A 16,976-nucleotide genomic window follows, 5' to 3' on the forward strand; every position below is an offset into this window, starting at 1 on the left:
GTCTCTCTCTGGATTTGAGCCACAGCACTGTAGGCAAGGAAGGAAAGGAAGTTGGACCTTGGAACACTCTGGTGCACACATGTAAGATTTCTCTCTGATTCACTGGCAGTGTGTGCTGAGAGGTCGCCACATGCACGCACCAGTAGGTCAGGTGACATCTGATTCTCGTGCCTGTGTCAGAGTTGAGGTCTGTGCACCAGCCTGGGAGCAAAGAGGATTAATAGTAACATAGTAAGTGACAGCAAATAGACCTGAACGGTCCATCCACTCTGCCCAATAGTCACACTCATGATCAATTCATCATTAAATCAACGAGTGTGATATTATATACTTGATTATGGTCTTTCTTTCGTGTTTCTGGAACAAAGACTACAGAAGTCTATCTGGCCCCATCCTTATGTTCCAACTGCTGGAGTTGCCATCGAAGCCCACTCCAGCCTATTCATGTTCTCATTTGTGGGACACAGACCATAAAAGTCTGTCCAGCACTGTCCTCATGTTCCAGCCACTGAAGTTGCTGTCTAAGCCCTTTCCAGCCCATCCTACACCAGATTGCCATGTATGAGACACAGACCATACAAGTCTGCCAGGTATCAGCTCTAGTTCATCACAGCCAGAGTCCCCATCTAAGCGTCACTTGACACATCCACACACATGCAGCCATTTAAGGTTAGGTTTTATATAACTTCCATTTTCTAATTAGAGATCCTCTGTGTTCATCCCATGCCTTTTTGAATTCCGTCATCATTTGTGACTCTACCACCTCCTTAATGGAAGACTTTCCACATTTATGCTGTTAAAGCAAAGAGGAGGAGGAGGAGGAGACAGCACTCAAAGAAATTGGTATTCGGTAGATGAGAGGCTGGTGCAGGTGGAGCTTACAATTCCACGGGAAGCCCACAGAACTGGTTCCATCCCCGCGGGAACCCCGCAGGAACTGACTCCGTCCCCGCGGGAACCCCGCAGAACAGCTTCCATCCCCGCGGGAACCCCGCAGGAACTGCCTCCGTCCCTGCGGGAATCCCGCGGGTTCCGCGGGATTCCCGCGGGGACGGAAGCCGTGCAGCTCTCTAGTGCGTTGCAATAGTCTAGGTGACTTAGCACCATTGATTGAAACAGACTACGAAATATTTCCCTTGGGAAGAAAAAAGGTTTAACTCTTATTCTCATCTCTCCGACTGTACTTTTCATGTTTCTTGGTCTCAATCACTTTCTGAATTGAAAACACAAGGTTCAGTTTTGGGGCCAATGCTTTTTAATATCTATCTTGCCCCTCTGTCTGGCACTTCTTAGCTAGACTCTCAGCTTCACTTTATTCATTTACACAGATGCCCCCGAATTCTGTACATGGTGCTTTAAATTGCGTGCACGATCTGCATGCACAATTTAATTGACTAACAAGCTAATGGTCATTAATTAAAATTTACACACAGATCAAAAAAGGTGGTGTGGTCATGAGCATTCCTGCAATTTAGGGGTGTTGTTATAGAATAAGGAGGACCTACACTTAAATTAGGAACAGGGATTTACAGCAAAGTTTTATTAGTGTAAATGGTCACGCCTAAATATAATTATGGTTCCCAAATGAGGAGGATGAAACCTCGTAAGAGCCTAAGAATTGCCAAACTGGGCCAGACAGAAGGTTTATCCAGCTCAGTATCTTTCTTCCAACAATAGCCAATCCAGGTCACAAATACCTGGCAGAACCCCCAAAAATAGCAGGATTCCATGCTACTGACCCCAGGGAATAAGTAGTGGATTTCCTCATTTTTTCCTTAATAGCAGTTCATGCGCTTTTCATCTAGGAACTTGTTAAACCCTTTTTTAAACTCAGATATGCTAAATGCTTTCACCACATTCTGCGGCAACAAGTTCCAAACCGTAATAATTCGCTGACTGAAAAAATATTTTCTCTTTGTTTTAAAAGTACTTCACGGAGTGTCCCATCTTTGTACTTTTTGAAAGAGTAAACCATCAATTTGCATTTGCTCTTTGTACGCCACTCAGGACTTTGCAGAACTCTATCATATTCCCCCCTCAGCCATATTTTCTCCAAGCTGAAGAGCCCTAATCTCTATTTTCATATGAGAGAAATTCCATCCTCGTAACCACTTTGGTTGCCTTTCTTGGAACCTTTTCTAGTTCTCCTATATATTTTTTGAGATACAGTAACCAGAATTACAAACAATAGTTAAGATGAGGTTGCTCAAACAGCGATACAGAGACATTATAATATTCTTTGTCTTATATTCTATCCCTTTCCTAATAATTCCTAACATTGTTTGCTTTTTGGCCGCCAATGCCCACAAAGCAGAAGACTAACATATTGTCCATGATGACACCTAGATCTTTTTTTTTGGGTGGTGACTCCTAATGTGGAACCTAGCGATGATTTATTCTTCCCAATGTGCTTCACTTTACATTGTCCACATTAAACTTCAACTGCCAAGGTCATCCTGCAATTTCTCAGTCTTATGTGATTTAACAATAGTTTTGTGTCAACTGCAAATTTGATCACACCATTCCCATTTCCCACTCATTTATAAATATGTTAAAAAGCACTGGTCCCAGTACACAACCCTGGGGCACTCTGTTATTCACCTTCCTTCATTGAGAGAAAGGGCCATTTAACTCTAACCTATGATTTCTCTCTTTTAACTAGTTCCCAGTCAACAACAGAACATTGCCTCCTATACCATCACTGTTTCGTTTCTTATGAGTCTTTCACGAGGGACTTTGTCAGAAGCTTTCCGAGAAGTTTTTACACTTTCAAAGAAATGTAGCAAATTGGTGAGGCAAGATTTCCCTTGGCTGAATCCATGTTGACTCTGTCCTATTAAACCATTATTGCCCGTGTTCTGTAATTTTATTCTTTTTAATAGTTTCTATCATTTTGCCTGGCACTGATGTCTGGCTTATCAGTTTATACTTTCCCTTGAAACAAGTTTTTAAAAACTGGCATTATATTGGCCATCTTCCAATCTTCTGGTACTACAGACAACATAAATGACAGATTACAGATCACTAATAGTAGATCAGCAATTTCATTTTTGGGTTCTTTCAATGCCTGGGGTGTATAACTGTTTCACGTGATTTGCTGCTCTTTAGCTTGTTGATTTGGCTATGTGTGTCTTCCTATTTCACAGATATTTCTTTCAATTCCTCCATATTGTCACTCTTGAATACCATTTCTGGCACAGGTAGATCTCTAAGAAAGCACAAAGGCAGACGGTCTGCAAACTCCAAGGTGGAAGATAAAAAAAGCAGATCGTGTAAAAAGATAAATATAGTTTATTTCAAACAATATACTGGTATTTGTATAAATATAGACAGCCCGACACAGGCCGTGTTTCGCCCAACTGGGCTGCTTCAGGGGCTATATAAGAGTCCTTTGCTACCAAATATAAGGTGCATGTGAAATGTCCTATTAAACAGTGTATGAAGAATTGATCAAGGGTCTTGCTTCCGGTTTAAAGCTTCCTTGTTCACCGTCGTTTTTTTTCAGCTATCTCGGAGATACGTGACTGTAATATTGACTCCATATTAGCAAGTTATGCTTTTGGCATCTCTGATTCAGCTGTTTTTTTCAAACCAGATCAATTCTTCATACACTGTTTAATAGGACATTTCACATGCACCTTATATTTGGTAGCAAAGGACTCTTATATAGCCCCTGAAGCAGCCCAGTTGGGCGAAACACGGCCTGTGTCGGGCTGTCTATATTTATACAAATACCAGTATATTGTTTGAAATAAACTATATTTATCTTTTTACACGATCTGCTTTTTTTATCTTCCAACAGGTAGATCTCTTAAATCCTCTTCAGTAAAAATGGAAACAAAGAATTCATTTAGTCTCTCTGAGTGGCCCTTCTACTCCTTGATGAAGTAACAGTTCCACTGATTCTGTCACAGGCTTTCTGCTTCTCATATATCTGAAAAGTTATTACAATGAGTTTTTACCTCTATGGCAAGTTTCTTTTCAAATTCTCTTTTGTCCTTTATCAGTGCTTTGCCTCTAACTTGCAAGTGCTTATGCTGCTTCTTGTTTTCTTCATTTGCATCCTTTTTCCATTTTTTTGGCACTAATAGCCTCTTTCACGTCATCTTTTAACCATGTTGGCTGTTTGCCCTTCTTTCCGCTTTTTTTTTTTTTTTTAATATGTGGAATACATCTGATCTGTGCTTTCAAGATGGTATTTTTAAGCAACATCCATGCCTGATTTAAACTCCTGACTTTTACAGCTGCTTTCAGCTTTTTTGTTTTTAACCATTTTCTCTCATTTTCGAAAGTTTGCTTCTACCTCCCTCTTCTTAAGGCAGAACAATGTCTATTTCTGATTGCCTCTATCAATGCACAACGCTGATGCATCTCCAGTGTCCAATGAAGCACTTGAACTCATGGAGATAACTTCTCCGATGCAGATATAGACAGGACCTAGAGGTATCAAGAATTCATTCACACTGGTTCTTTCAACCAAGAAGACCTGTAACATCTGTAAACACAAATTATAATGGCTCATGGTTCAGCCCCAGGCACTGTAAGCACCAGTTATGTGTATCATGATGGATATGATCATACCACATTTCTTAAAGCCACTGGGGGGTTTATCTGGGATATGTCATTGAAAAAGACAGCCACAGAGAAATCAAATGCTTAATTATGAAATAATTCGCCTAACCGGAGTGACCCAGACCCTCTAAGGAGGCTTAGCTGCACAATTTCAAAGAACTTAAACCAGGTAATAACCTATCTAAGGTGCTACTAGAGCACTGGGGACTGAACAGCAGCAAAAGGACTCGAAGCAAAGTCTAACTCTGAGCAGACTGTCCAAAAACAGAGTCCTAAAAAAACTGAAAGTTGAACATCTTAAAGAGGAGTTTCAGTGGCTTATCAACAGGCTCCATGGAAGTCGCTTCCCATGCTACAGCGGTAAGAAGTGACAGACAGAAGTGGTTAGCTTCTCAAAAGCTCCTCGATTAAGCTAAGCTGGAGCAGCTTTCCCAACCCATGCCACCCCATGTTGTGAAGACTTGCTATCCTGCCTTTCTTGGAGAAACTTCTATCATATCTCTGGCTGAGCTGTTCTCATATCCGTTCCTCCTCCTGTCCCCACCTTCCTTGTTTTCTCACCTATGGAACACCTGTGCTATGAAAAGCTGGCCTGAGCTATGAACCAAATGAATGGAGAAAAGCAACAGCCAGAACAGCAGGTTAGACAGGAGGTAGGCTATTTAGAACATGAAGATTAACAATTTTTTCACAAAGGACAGGCCTTCTGTGTTGCAGCATCCAGCACAATGTCCCTTTTTCAAGATGCTGTGCTTAATACCTGCATGCAATCGGTTGAGAGCCTGGATTTGGAAATCTAAGCCATCAAATAAAAAATACAAGTTCAAATCAAATGATCTTAAATTGTATGTAATCACACAACACAGAACCAAAAATATAAATTCAGAAAAAGCATGTCTGGCACCTGTTCAATGAAGACACTCACCGAGGGTAAAATGTCTATAAAAATTCATGGCATATACTGTACTTGGGGGTGCACATTCCACCTCCTCAGTAAAAACTCAGCTCTTCCAATTGTACTCTGAACTGGAAGATACCGACTGTCACTAGCATCAAACGTTTGCTGAACACATACCTCTTGCAGGACTGGGATGACAGGTGGCTTCCTTTGCTGCAGAAAGTACAGAACCATAAGGATATACGCATAGGAAGATAAACTTCCTCTAGAAGCATCGCCAATATCACAACGCTGTATGAGAGGAAAAGGGGAAAGGGAGGGAAACTGAATTAAACTTACTTTGTGTTAAAATTATTCAAAATATTTTATTACCACAAAGCCATTGCTTATGTAACTAGCCACAGTGGCACAGTCTGCTCATCTTGGCTCTTTGTACATTGGGTTCCCAATTTATTTAGCCCCTTCCTACTTATGTTATTATTATTATTTATTGCATTTGTACCCCACATTTTCCCACCTATTTGCAGGCTCAATGTGGCTTACAGAGTGTTGTTATGACAAAGTCATGACAGGATAATGGATACAATCGATGGTAAGCTGAAGATGGATGAGGAATTGGAGAATATAATGTTAGATAGGATAGTTTAGGAGGTGAATTTGTGTCTTTAAGGGTTCTTTTTGTAGGCTCTATTGAAGAGATGTGTCTTCAGAGATTTGCGAGTTACTTAGATTATCCATGGTTTTTAGGGCTGGGGGTAACCCGTTCCATATCTGTGTTAAATCCATTAGTTGCAGTGACAATCCTTAATTGAGATCCATGCACAAGGGAGACTTCTGGAACCTTATCACAGATCTTAAGTCCAGCCACTAGGTGTTACCACTGCATGACCCGGTGAGCAGAAGACAAACTGTAAATCAAGCCAAGGCTCCTTCACAGTGTAGTAAACTGCCATCTCAGCCACCAGTCTAGTTTATAGACACTGGCTTCTATCCTTTCTACCCATTCCACAGAGGTAAACTTAGGAAAAATGAGGAACTTGTTTTGCTCCTGGTGCTTAAAGTAGAGAGCTCTATAGTAAACCTGAAAATATAACCATAGACTGTGTGGCTATCTCTCTTCGAACAACTGAAGGCTGATGTAGAAAGAAAATAGATATCAGTGGAAGAATAATAGTATAACACAGGAAGGCAAGAGTAGTGTAAGACAGATCAGGAAGCCAGTGAAGAGGAAAAGAAAAGGAAGACCAGGAGGTGAAGTTGGTAGTTGAACTTCTAGCCTATGCAGAGAAATTATGTATGTTAGAGTCCTAAGCTGAAATGGACCTTATCAGTCAGCAAATAAGATCTCTTTTCAATCTCTTTTTACTTTTGGATGAAGGAAAGCTAAATGGATTACAACTGCATTATCTATGAGGTCTTGTCGAAGTGATGAATTTAAAATGATCATACATACAAGATGGAGCTAAGCCAAAGAGCATTTTATAAACTAGATCCTTGCTTCTATAGGAAGCCAATGCAATTTTACATAGAACTGTGAGATACTATCATATTTCTTCTGGGAGAATATCAAATCAAACAAAAGTATTTTGAATAGATTGTAATTTCCTCAATATTTGTTTTGAACAACCTAAATATATGATATTGCAATAGTTCAAATGCAAGGGCACTAATACTTGTGTTAACAATCTGAACCGATCTAATAAAAAAAATTTACATATATGGCAACGTTTTCTCATTAAGCTAGTGGAATCTCTTCTAGAAGCCAGCAAGACCTTAAGAGACACTGTCCAACAAGTATAGAGAATCCAATACTACCTTCTAAATATCCAAGCCATGAGGGCCAGGCACTAGAGTTCGAGATTTGTCGGGGATCCCCTGTCCTCTGTGATGAGACTTGAGATACACTCCAGATTCCAAGAATCTTCGAAAAGTGAGCTCCAGAAGAAGCAGAAACCAGATCTGTCTTGTCCCATGGGACATGGTCAGAATTGGGTTCCTCGAGCCTGCTTAAGTTTCCATTGAGTTTTCTCCATGAGATGTGTAGGAGGATATGCATATAGAAGACCCTTCTCCCAATGGAGGAGAAAAGCATCCAAGGCTAGTCTGCTGCATAACTGTAGCAAGGAGCAGAACTGAAGTACTTTCTTGTTGAAGTGAGTGGCAAAATAAAACTATCAAAGGGGTGTCCCACTCTTGAAAGACCTCCTGAGCTATATCCATATCCACTCACAGAGACCACTCATGTGGGTGTAGGACCCAACTCAGCCTGACAGTTGTTTTTCCTTGGCCGTAAGAAAGATTCTATGGGATATGGCCAATTTCCACATTCTGTTTCCTGACACAGAAAGTACGATCCTGTGCCTCCCTGCTTGCTGTAGTACACTGCAACCTGACTGTGTTTGGATTAGAATAGTCTCGTTTACCAACCAATCTCCAAAAGCCTTTAGAGCATTACAGACTGCTCTCATCTCCAGGAGCTTTATCTAGTGAAGTTTCTCTTCAGCAGATCACAGACCCTGAGTGTGGAACACATATTTATGCACTCCCCATCCCTAGGTGGATGCATCTGTCAAAGTCTTTTGAACCTGAGGAATTTGGAAGGGAATCCCTTTGGCCAGATTAAAGTGAACCAGAAAGGAGCAGCGACAGATATTACATCCTGCAGGTTCCCTTTGGTCTGCAACCATTGAGCTGGTCTCAAATAAAGGCACGCTATGGGAGCTACATGAATAGTAGAAACAATATGGCCTAACATTGTAAACATCTGCGAGCTGATATCGGCTGACTATTGCGCTTCTGTGACCACTGAAATCAGTGTGTAGACCCACTGCTGTGGGAGAAATGTGCATGCTTAAGTCATGTCTAGTAGGGCTCCTATGAACTCCAATCGATGTGACAGATTGAGTTGTTACTTGAAATAACTTATGACAAACCCTAGTAGCTTCAACACCTTTGTTGTCATGTGGCTACTAGCTAACAGAGCTCAATTCCCTTCTCCCAAGAGAGAGAGTCCACGAAATTCACCACCTAGTTCACAATGTTCCACAAGTGCATATTCATTAAGAGCTGATGAGAAGCTACACGGGAGGTAAGCATAGCATTCTGAAACAGCTTCTTCCCAAAAGCCTCCAAGGTCCTCATTTCTGTCCCCACAGGCACCAAGTGAATCGTAGCACTGCTGGCTCTTTTGAGAGCAGATTTGATCATCATAGAATAGTGAGGAAGGTGGAGCTTCTCAAATCTCAGAACCTTCTGGACTCTAAACATTGAGTCGACTTTCAGTTTCCAACTCGATGGGATGGACTTGGCCATCTCCCTCACAAAATCAGAGCTCCTCTGACAGATATTTTTCACCTCTCATGTGGTGGGGAGGGGTCTGAGGGAAGACAAAGGGATCACTCCTCTGAAAAGACCTCTAGTGTCACCCAGAAGCACTCAGAATCTGACTCATATATGTACTTCCCTGGAGACATCTTGAGTCTCTGTTTATCTCAAATGACTGACCTTGGAGTTGGCCTGGCGCACTGAGGCAGACCTCCAGTGCGTTGGGCAAGCTTCCTCCCACAAAGGGCTGGAGACTGACACCACTACAGTGTGTAACAACCTTAATCCCTCAAGGCCTCAGTGTTGATGCATCACCTGCATGCAGTGCATGAGCTTCCAGGACAGGCTGTACCACCTCCAGCCTTGGCATCTATGCCCTCAATGACAAAGCCCCCTGCAGAGCCAAGTATTCCATTTGTTTCTGGAACCGGCTCATGAGCCATCATCGACAAAGGTGGATACTAGCTGTTGCAGTCATATCCTTTACAGACACCTACAGTATTTGGGGGGGGGGGGGGGGGGGGGGCTAGGCTCCTTGGAGATTGGCATATCTCATCTGATACCAGAAAAGGTGAGTTACCCTCACATCAGGGGCACTGAGGGCACTAGTGCCCTTAGTGTCTTACTGCTCTTGGCGCCATGCTTTGAGTGAGAGGGATGTCAATGCTTCATGGCCTCCGCCCAATGCACCACCATTGGCATCCCTCTCTACCAACAAGAATGAATCCTTCTTGCTCCGAGGGAGGGGGGTGAAATCGGAGATGTCGGGCCCTGACAGAATCTATTGACACTCAATGTCCAGGAAGGTCAAGACTCTCTCAATGTCAATGCATGTCCAATGTCTGATGTAGCTCCCAGAGCCATGAAGACCAAAGCTGCCAATGCTGATGTCAATGGACCAAACTTCTCACACCAAAAATCTTTTTACACTGCTTTTCATGACCTCTGCTTCTCCTTGACATCTGCAAACATAGTTTACAAGAAGAATCATGATTGAGTCCCAGGCACAATTTATAAATGCTTGTGATGAACATGGTCATGTTGCACCAGGTACACTTCATAAAGCCACTGGGTGCTTTCTGTTGGGACATGTCGGGAAAAATAGTGAAATAAAAAAAAAAAACAATCACCCAGCAGGCTGCCCCAGGCCTAAGAGGGTCAAATGAGCTGCAGAAAATAAAGAAAATGTAATAAGTGAGAAAAATCCCTATCCAAGTGAAAAATACTGGACCCCGCACAGCAGCAACAGAACTTACAAAGTCACAGGAGACAATCTGTGAGAAAAATGCAACACAAACTGACAGGAGGGCTGTGAAACACTTTTGTACTGTTCTGCAGAAAAACAAAGACTGACAAGCATAGACTGACAAGGTCCCATGTGACAGCAGCAAGCAGGAAGAAACACCCATGTATGGTGAATTGCTTCCAAAAGCTTCAAGAAAATAAGCAATGCAGTGTTTCTGTAGGAGAGCTCTGTTGGAACAATGCCACCAAATATGTAAGAATATGATCATTCTGCTTGTCCTCCAGGAAAACTAGACATTAAATTTTGCAGTGAAAATCAATATTGGGAGAATCACTAAGACAAGGATTCATGGCCAAAAGAAAATGTAGAGAGGAAAAAGTAAAAGCACTGCACACAAGTGTTAATAATATACGAGTGCCTCAGTGGAGCCATAAGGATTCAAATCCTCAAGCTGCAATAAGAGAGAGACATAAGATTCATGTTGAAATTAAGAAGTAGGACGTCAAAGTTGCAGAGAAAGTAGAGTTGTTTACCTGTAATCAGATGTTCTCCATAGACAACAGAATAATACAGCCATACTTCCTTGTGACATCATCCTGATGGATCCAGTATGTGGATATTCTCCTCTAGTTCAAAGAAAAATTTAGAGCAGTGGTTCCCAAATCTGGCCCTGGAGGCACCCCAGCCAGTCAGGTTTTTAGGATACCTACAATGAGTATCCATGAGAGATATTTGCATGCAGTGGAGACAGTGCATGCAAATATCTCTCATGAATATTGTGATAAAGTCACATCCAGGATAGTTGGGTTAAGGCAGCTTCAGTCTGAACTACAAGTCCCAGAAGGCATTGCAGGCAAGGAGCCAGGGGGTGAGATGGAAAACCCGGACTGGACTCCTAGCTGCAATAAGGGAGGACATGGGTGTAAGCTAACAGGAGGTGTAGATTGGCTGTCACTAGGGGGAAAGAAAGCTAGGAAACCCTGTGTGCAGGAGCTCCTCATTAGGCTCATGCTCAACTCAGCTGGTATGGGTGTGTAGAGAAGCTAATGAGTGGAGAATGATTGGTTGTGAAGGCAGAAGCCAGGGATTGATTAGGCAGGTGGGAAGGAGTCTCATTAGTTCAGTTCAGGAGAGAGAAGGAGAGAATTTTTGCAGGCTGAAAATCCTTGGGCAGGGAGGTCCCTAAAGTACTGAAGCAGGCTGAGATTCCTTGGGTGAGAGGAAGTCCCAAAAGTATTGAATTCACTGTGAAGCTGATGCAGGGGAAAACCCTTGGGTAGAAGGAGTCCATAAAATATTGAACTCTCCTGAAGGTAAAGAGGATAGAAGGTAGAAAATGCTGCTTAGTGACTGGACTGTGACGATGAACTGAAAGAACTGCTTGTCTTAGGAATTGAATTACTATTTACTGTGCACTGGATAAAGAGCCCAGACTGGAGCCTGTAAGCCTGTATTGAATCCTGGTATGTGCTATGCTGCTGTTTGAACTGTGTACTAGAAACCTGCATGGAATAAAAGTCCTTAAGATTGAAGTTACTGGTGGACATCTATTTCTTCATTGTGCCGGGAGCCTGTGGCTGGAGGAGATTGTTCTATCCTTGGCTGCACCTAGGGGCGCCTGGTTACAATATTCATTGTGGATATACTAAAAACCTGACTGGCTGGGGTGCCTCCAGGGCCAGGTTTGGGAACCACTCTTTTAGAGACTCCCGTGAGCCTGGTGGGCATTCCCATACTGTGTGCTACCTCTTCTCCATTTCAGTCTGTATCAGAACATCACGGGAAGGAAAGGGGATGGTGGAAGAGAAAATGTGGCTGCATTTTCCTTACTGTCTACAAAGAACCCACATTACAGGTATAAACCCTACTTTCTCTGTAGAGAAACAGGAGATATGGAGGCACATTTTTTGGTAATTAAAACTTTGGGCTGCTGTACTGAAATGTCCAAAGTGGTCAAACCAGATCAGACTGGGCAGCAGATGGTGTACTAGCCACAAAAAGGTTGTGGAGTACTGCTTACCCAAAAGTGCTCGATGAACCTGTGGGTAGAGGTGCAGGTGGCCACCTTGCAGATGTCTAGTAAGGAGGTAGAATGAAGACTGGCAACAAATGCTGCTATTTCTCAGAAGCAATGAGTGTCAAATTGGCCCAGAAATGACATGCCAGCTCTGTGGTAGCTGAGTCAAAATGCACTCTTAGACCCAGTTTAGCACGTATGCCTGTGTTGTTTGGGTTCAATGTGGAATAATTGGGATGTCATGCATAGTTTGTGTGTGGCCTGGAGGTGGAATAGGAAGTCAAGGGCAGGGAGAGCTGTTTTTGCTGAGATGAAGAATGGCTTAGAAGAAGAGTTAGAAAGATAATTGACTGATTGAAATTTAACTGACACCACTTTGGGAAGGAAGTTTTGGTGGGTATGAACCACTACCCTTTTGGGGAAGAACTGGTTGTAGGATAGGCAGTGCACCAATGCCTACAGCTGGCTATAAGGTCTCACAGATGTGACAACTAACAGAATATAGTTTTCCACAGCAGAAACGTCAGAGGTCCTTGTCCAAAGGTTTAAAGCAGGCCTCTAGAAGCTGGACAATTATGAATCTGAGGTCCCAAACTAGATGAGAATTCCAGATAGTTGAATTGTATTCATGAGGCCATGCATCAAGAGGGAAACCAGGGGCTGAATGGAGAGTGATTTTCTGTGATGGCAACTAGCTGCAGGCTTGATATTAGACTGCATACCATTAAGTTGGAACCATGTTAACAGTTATAATTATCTGGTTGAAGCTCTTCTGGAAGCTAGGATTACACCTGGGTCACCTGTGGATACAGGAATGCTGTCTATTATCTGCCTCTCAATAACCAGGCTGATGGGGATAGTGTCTCTAGACTAGAGTATAGCAGTCGCTTGTCCTGCTGGATGAGTAGAGCAGGATGGGAGTCCAGTGAAATTGGGTGATTAACTGCTAGTGCAAGAAGGTGTGGAAAACTGGTTTGGCAGACCCAGTTGGGTACAACCTGGATGACTTAGTTTTATCCTTGTCCTGAGCTATCTTCTGTAGTACTCTGGATAGGAATGGGAAGGGAGAAAAGCTCTTCACGAGAGACTCCTGACAAAATAAAAAAGTAATGGGATATAAGGCAATGTTCTTTTCTGGATTAGGAATTGGTTATTAGACAGAAAACAGAGAGTAGGGTTAAATGGCCATTTTTCTCAATGGAGGAGGGTGGATAGTTGAGTGCCACAGGGATCTATACTGGGATCGGTGCTATTTAACATATTTATAAATGACCTGTAAATTGAAATGACAAGTGAGGTGATTAAATGTGCAAATAACACAAAACTAAAGATGTCAAAACACACGTGGATTGCGAAAAATTGCAGGAGAACCTTAGGAAATTGGAAGACTAGGCATCCAAATAGCAGATGAAATTTAATGTGGACAAATGCAAAGTGATGTACATTGGGAAGAATAATCCAAATTGTAGTTACCTGATGCTAGGATCCACCTTAGAAGTCAATACCCAAGAAAAAGATCTAGATGTCGTTGTAGACAATACGCTAAAATTTTCTGCAGTGTGCAGCGGTGTCCAAAAAAGTAAACAGCTAAGATTTAAAGAGAGATGACAAAAACCTTTTTTAAATATATTGGGGAAAGAAGAAAAATAGAAATGGAATTGCAAGACAAAGATAATGAGAAGAGCTATGTTGAACGCGATGAGGATAAAGCAAATGTGCTAAACAAATACTTCACTTCGGTGTTCATGGAAGAACACCCTGGAGAAGGACCCTGGTCGGCTGCCGAATATATTATCTGCCAGAATGGATATAGCACCATTCACTGAAGAAAGTGTTTATAAACAGCTTGAAAATCTGAAAGTGGATAAAGCTATGTGGCCGGATGGGATACATCCCAGGATACTGAGGGAGCTCAGAGAAGTCCTGAGATGGGAGAGGTTCCACGGGATTGGAGATGAGCTGATGTGGTCCCTCTTCACAAAAGCAGACAGAGAAGAAGTGGGAAAACTACAGGCTGGTAAGCCTCTCGTCAGTGGTAGGAAAAGTAATGGGATCACTGCTGAAGGAAAAGATAGTTGGCATTGTAGAAGCCAACAGGTTACAGGATCCGAGGCAACATGGCTTTACCAAACGAAAATCCTGCCAAACAAATCTGATTGACTTCTTTGACTGGGTGACCAAAGAACTGGATGAAAGACGTGCAATAGATGTGATCTACTTGGATTTCACACACAAAACAGAAACCAGGCATCACACCAACCTCCCCCCCTCACTCCAAAGAGAAAACATGCAACACTTATAACACCAACGGTTGCCCTGACTCCAAAAATAAACAACAACATACCAATACTATGCAACCTACGTCACACAGCAGGAAGAGCCGACCTCTTCACAGAAGAATCCATACAGCCGGACGAGGCACTCCAAAAAATGAAAACCACTCAACTGACACCCAAGCACACCGAAGAACCAAAAAGGAAACCAAGAAACACAGAAATCCACATAAACGTCAACTAACGAAAATAAACACAATCACACTACCTGAAGATGACTACCTACCAATACATCGCCAAGGAGCACGCCCCTTATAAGAGATCCAATTCCCTGCCAACAATTATCAAGTCCCTCTCTCTCCTCCCCCACCCTCCGCCCCATCCCAACCCCAGAAAAAAACTGTGGTGCACGCGAGTAAGCACCTACAATGATTGAAAGCAGACTCCTCAATAAATCCCCCCTCCCTTTCCCCAAACCCCATAAATCCTATATAAAGGTTCCTTGTATATCTTCCCCATATCTAGAAGACACGCAAGTTCCAATTTCCAGGGATCAAAGAGAATTAACTACCAGACTTCTGCCACGAGTATGTAAAGATTGTATATATGGTCCCCAAATGTCAAGAAATTGCTTCTGTCTCCTGGGAGATCCCCGCATCCCTCAGGTTCAACAACGAACCCTGCAAACTCAAAACATGCTCTAATCGAGTTATACCCAATCTGCGCCCAACGTCGGAACATGAAATTATTCATCCCAGGTTTAAACAACAAATTTCCACAAATTGGCAGCAAATCAGATAAGTCCAATCTCCAAGTTCTCACCATGTTCCTCCAAAGTACACGTAAGGAGGACAACAGTAGACTATTTTGCAAGTGAACCGGGATAACAGGACCTGGCACTTGCAACAAAAAATAGAAATGACAGGGAGCAAAGTATTCACGTTCCAGCTGCCGAGGCGTATAGTCCTCCTTGTCAAAAAACCAGTCACCTAGGTGACGTAGAAGACATGCCCGATTATATCGCCTTAGATCCGGTAAACCTAACCCCCCAAGACCCCATTAGCAAAGACAACGGGAGCTTAGCCTTCTTCCCTCCCCAACAGTAATGCCTATTCAGACTACAGAGGGACTTGAGGTCTCACTGACGAATACAAAAAGGCATTAGCTGTAATAGGTACAACCATCTAGGAAACTCCACCATACGGAACAACTGAATTCGCCCATATAGAGTAAGAGGCAAGGACACCCACGTTCGCAGCCGCGCCTCCTTGGTCTGTAGTAGGCGTGTGAGATTTAGGTAATACAAGCCCGACAATTTCATGGATAAGCAAAGGCCCAAATAAAGAAAAGAACCCTTTGCCCTTCAAAGAGGAAAGCTCGACCCCCATTCCTGTCACAGGTCATCCCCAGACGCCAATGCCAGGGTTTTAACGTAATTAAGCTTAAAGCCAGCAAAATCCCCAAATTCTTAGAAAAGTTCCAACAAAGCAGGCAGTGATCTAAGGGGGTCTGTGAGATGGACCAGGAGGTCATCTGCAAAAGCCGACAGAAGAAACCTCGAGGAGCCTATCGGCACTCCTTTAATGTCAGGATGAAGAGTTCTCTCTCTAACCAGAGATGGCACAAACAAAAGAGGAGACAATGGGCAACCCTGCCTCGTACCCCTAAAGATCCGAAACTGATGTGATCGTACCCCATTAACCCACACACACGCCTGGGGCTCTAAGTACAGAACGCGAACTGCATCCAAAAAATACCCCTCAAAACTGTAATGTTGCAAAGCTGCAAATAAATGCAGCCATCTCACCCGATCAAATGCTTTTTCTGCGTCAAAACTAACCAAAAGGGAAGACAAGCGTCTCTGAGCCACCACTTCCAACGATGCCAAAATAGAACGAACATGCTTAAACTACTGTCCGTCCTTTCACAAACCCATCCTGGGGCCCCTCAACCAAATCAGGAAGTACCATAGCCAACCTATTTGCTAAGATCTTTGCGTACAATTTAACATCAACATTAAGAAGAGATATAGGCCTATAGGATCCCGGGACCTCAAAATGTTTCCCCTCCTTAGGCATCACAACTATCTATAGTCTGACCCGTCACCATCGAATTAAACAAATCCAACAACGGCGCTTTAACTCGTTCAAAAAACTGTTTATAAAATTCTATGCGCTATCTATCCGGACCCGGCGTTTTATGAGAGGCACTCTGTTGCAGAGCTAACATAAGATCCCCCTTCGTAAATGGCTTATTCAACGAGCTCAGCTGTCGAGGAGAAAGCCTCGGCAATACCAAATTGTCTAAGTACAAATCACGATCCAACCCATCCTCCTCTGGAGTTGCATATAAGGATTCATAGAACTGGCCAAAACGATCCGCTCTCTCTCTATCCAAACGTAGCATCTTACCATCTAAAGCCTTCACTTTAAGAATTCGAGAAAATCCCCCCTTCTTCCAATCCATACGGGCCAGCAACTGCCCAGCCTTATTAACATAACAAAACAATTGATATTTATAATACAACTGGGACTTGGCCGCCCTCTGATGTAGCAATTCATTCAACTCCTTCTGAGACACCAACAAAGCCTCTCGTTGAGCATCCAAGGGGGAATTCCCATACTTAATTCTATGTCTCCTAACCAG

The 16,976-nt window shown here is 42.8% G+C and overlaps 1 protein-coding gene across 2 annotated transcripts in view; it reads right to left on the bottom strand.

Moving 5' to 3' along the window:
- Window positions 1-16,976, bottom strand: part of TUT4 (terminal uridylyl transferase 4) — a 192,421-nt gene that overhangs the window by 40,881 nt on the left and 134,564 nt on the right. For both annotated transcript variants that reach the window (XM_030205458.1, XM_030205457.1), the window contains exon 20: window positions 5,648-5,761. In XM_030205458.1, the coding sequence (XP_030061318.1) occupies window positions 5,648-5,761 (114 nt within the window). The remainder of the gene's footprint in view (window positions 1-5,647; window positions 5,762-16,976) is intronic.

Source organism: Microcaecilia unicolor, chromosome 6 (genome assembly GCF_901765095.1).
Source record: "Microcaecilia unicolor chromosome 6, aMicUni1.1, whole genome shotgun sequence".
Classification (NCBI taxonomy): Eukaryota; Metazoa; Chordata; class Amphibia; order Gymnophiona; family Siphonopidae; genus Microcaecilia; species Microcaecilia unicolor.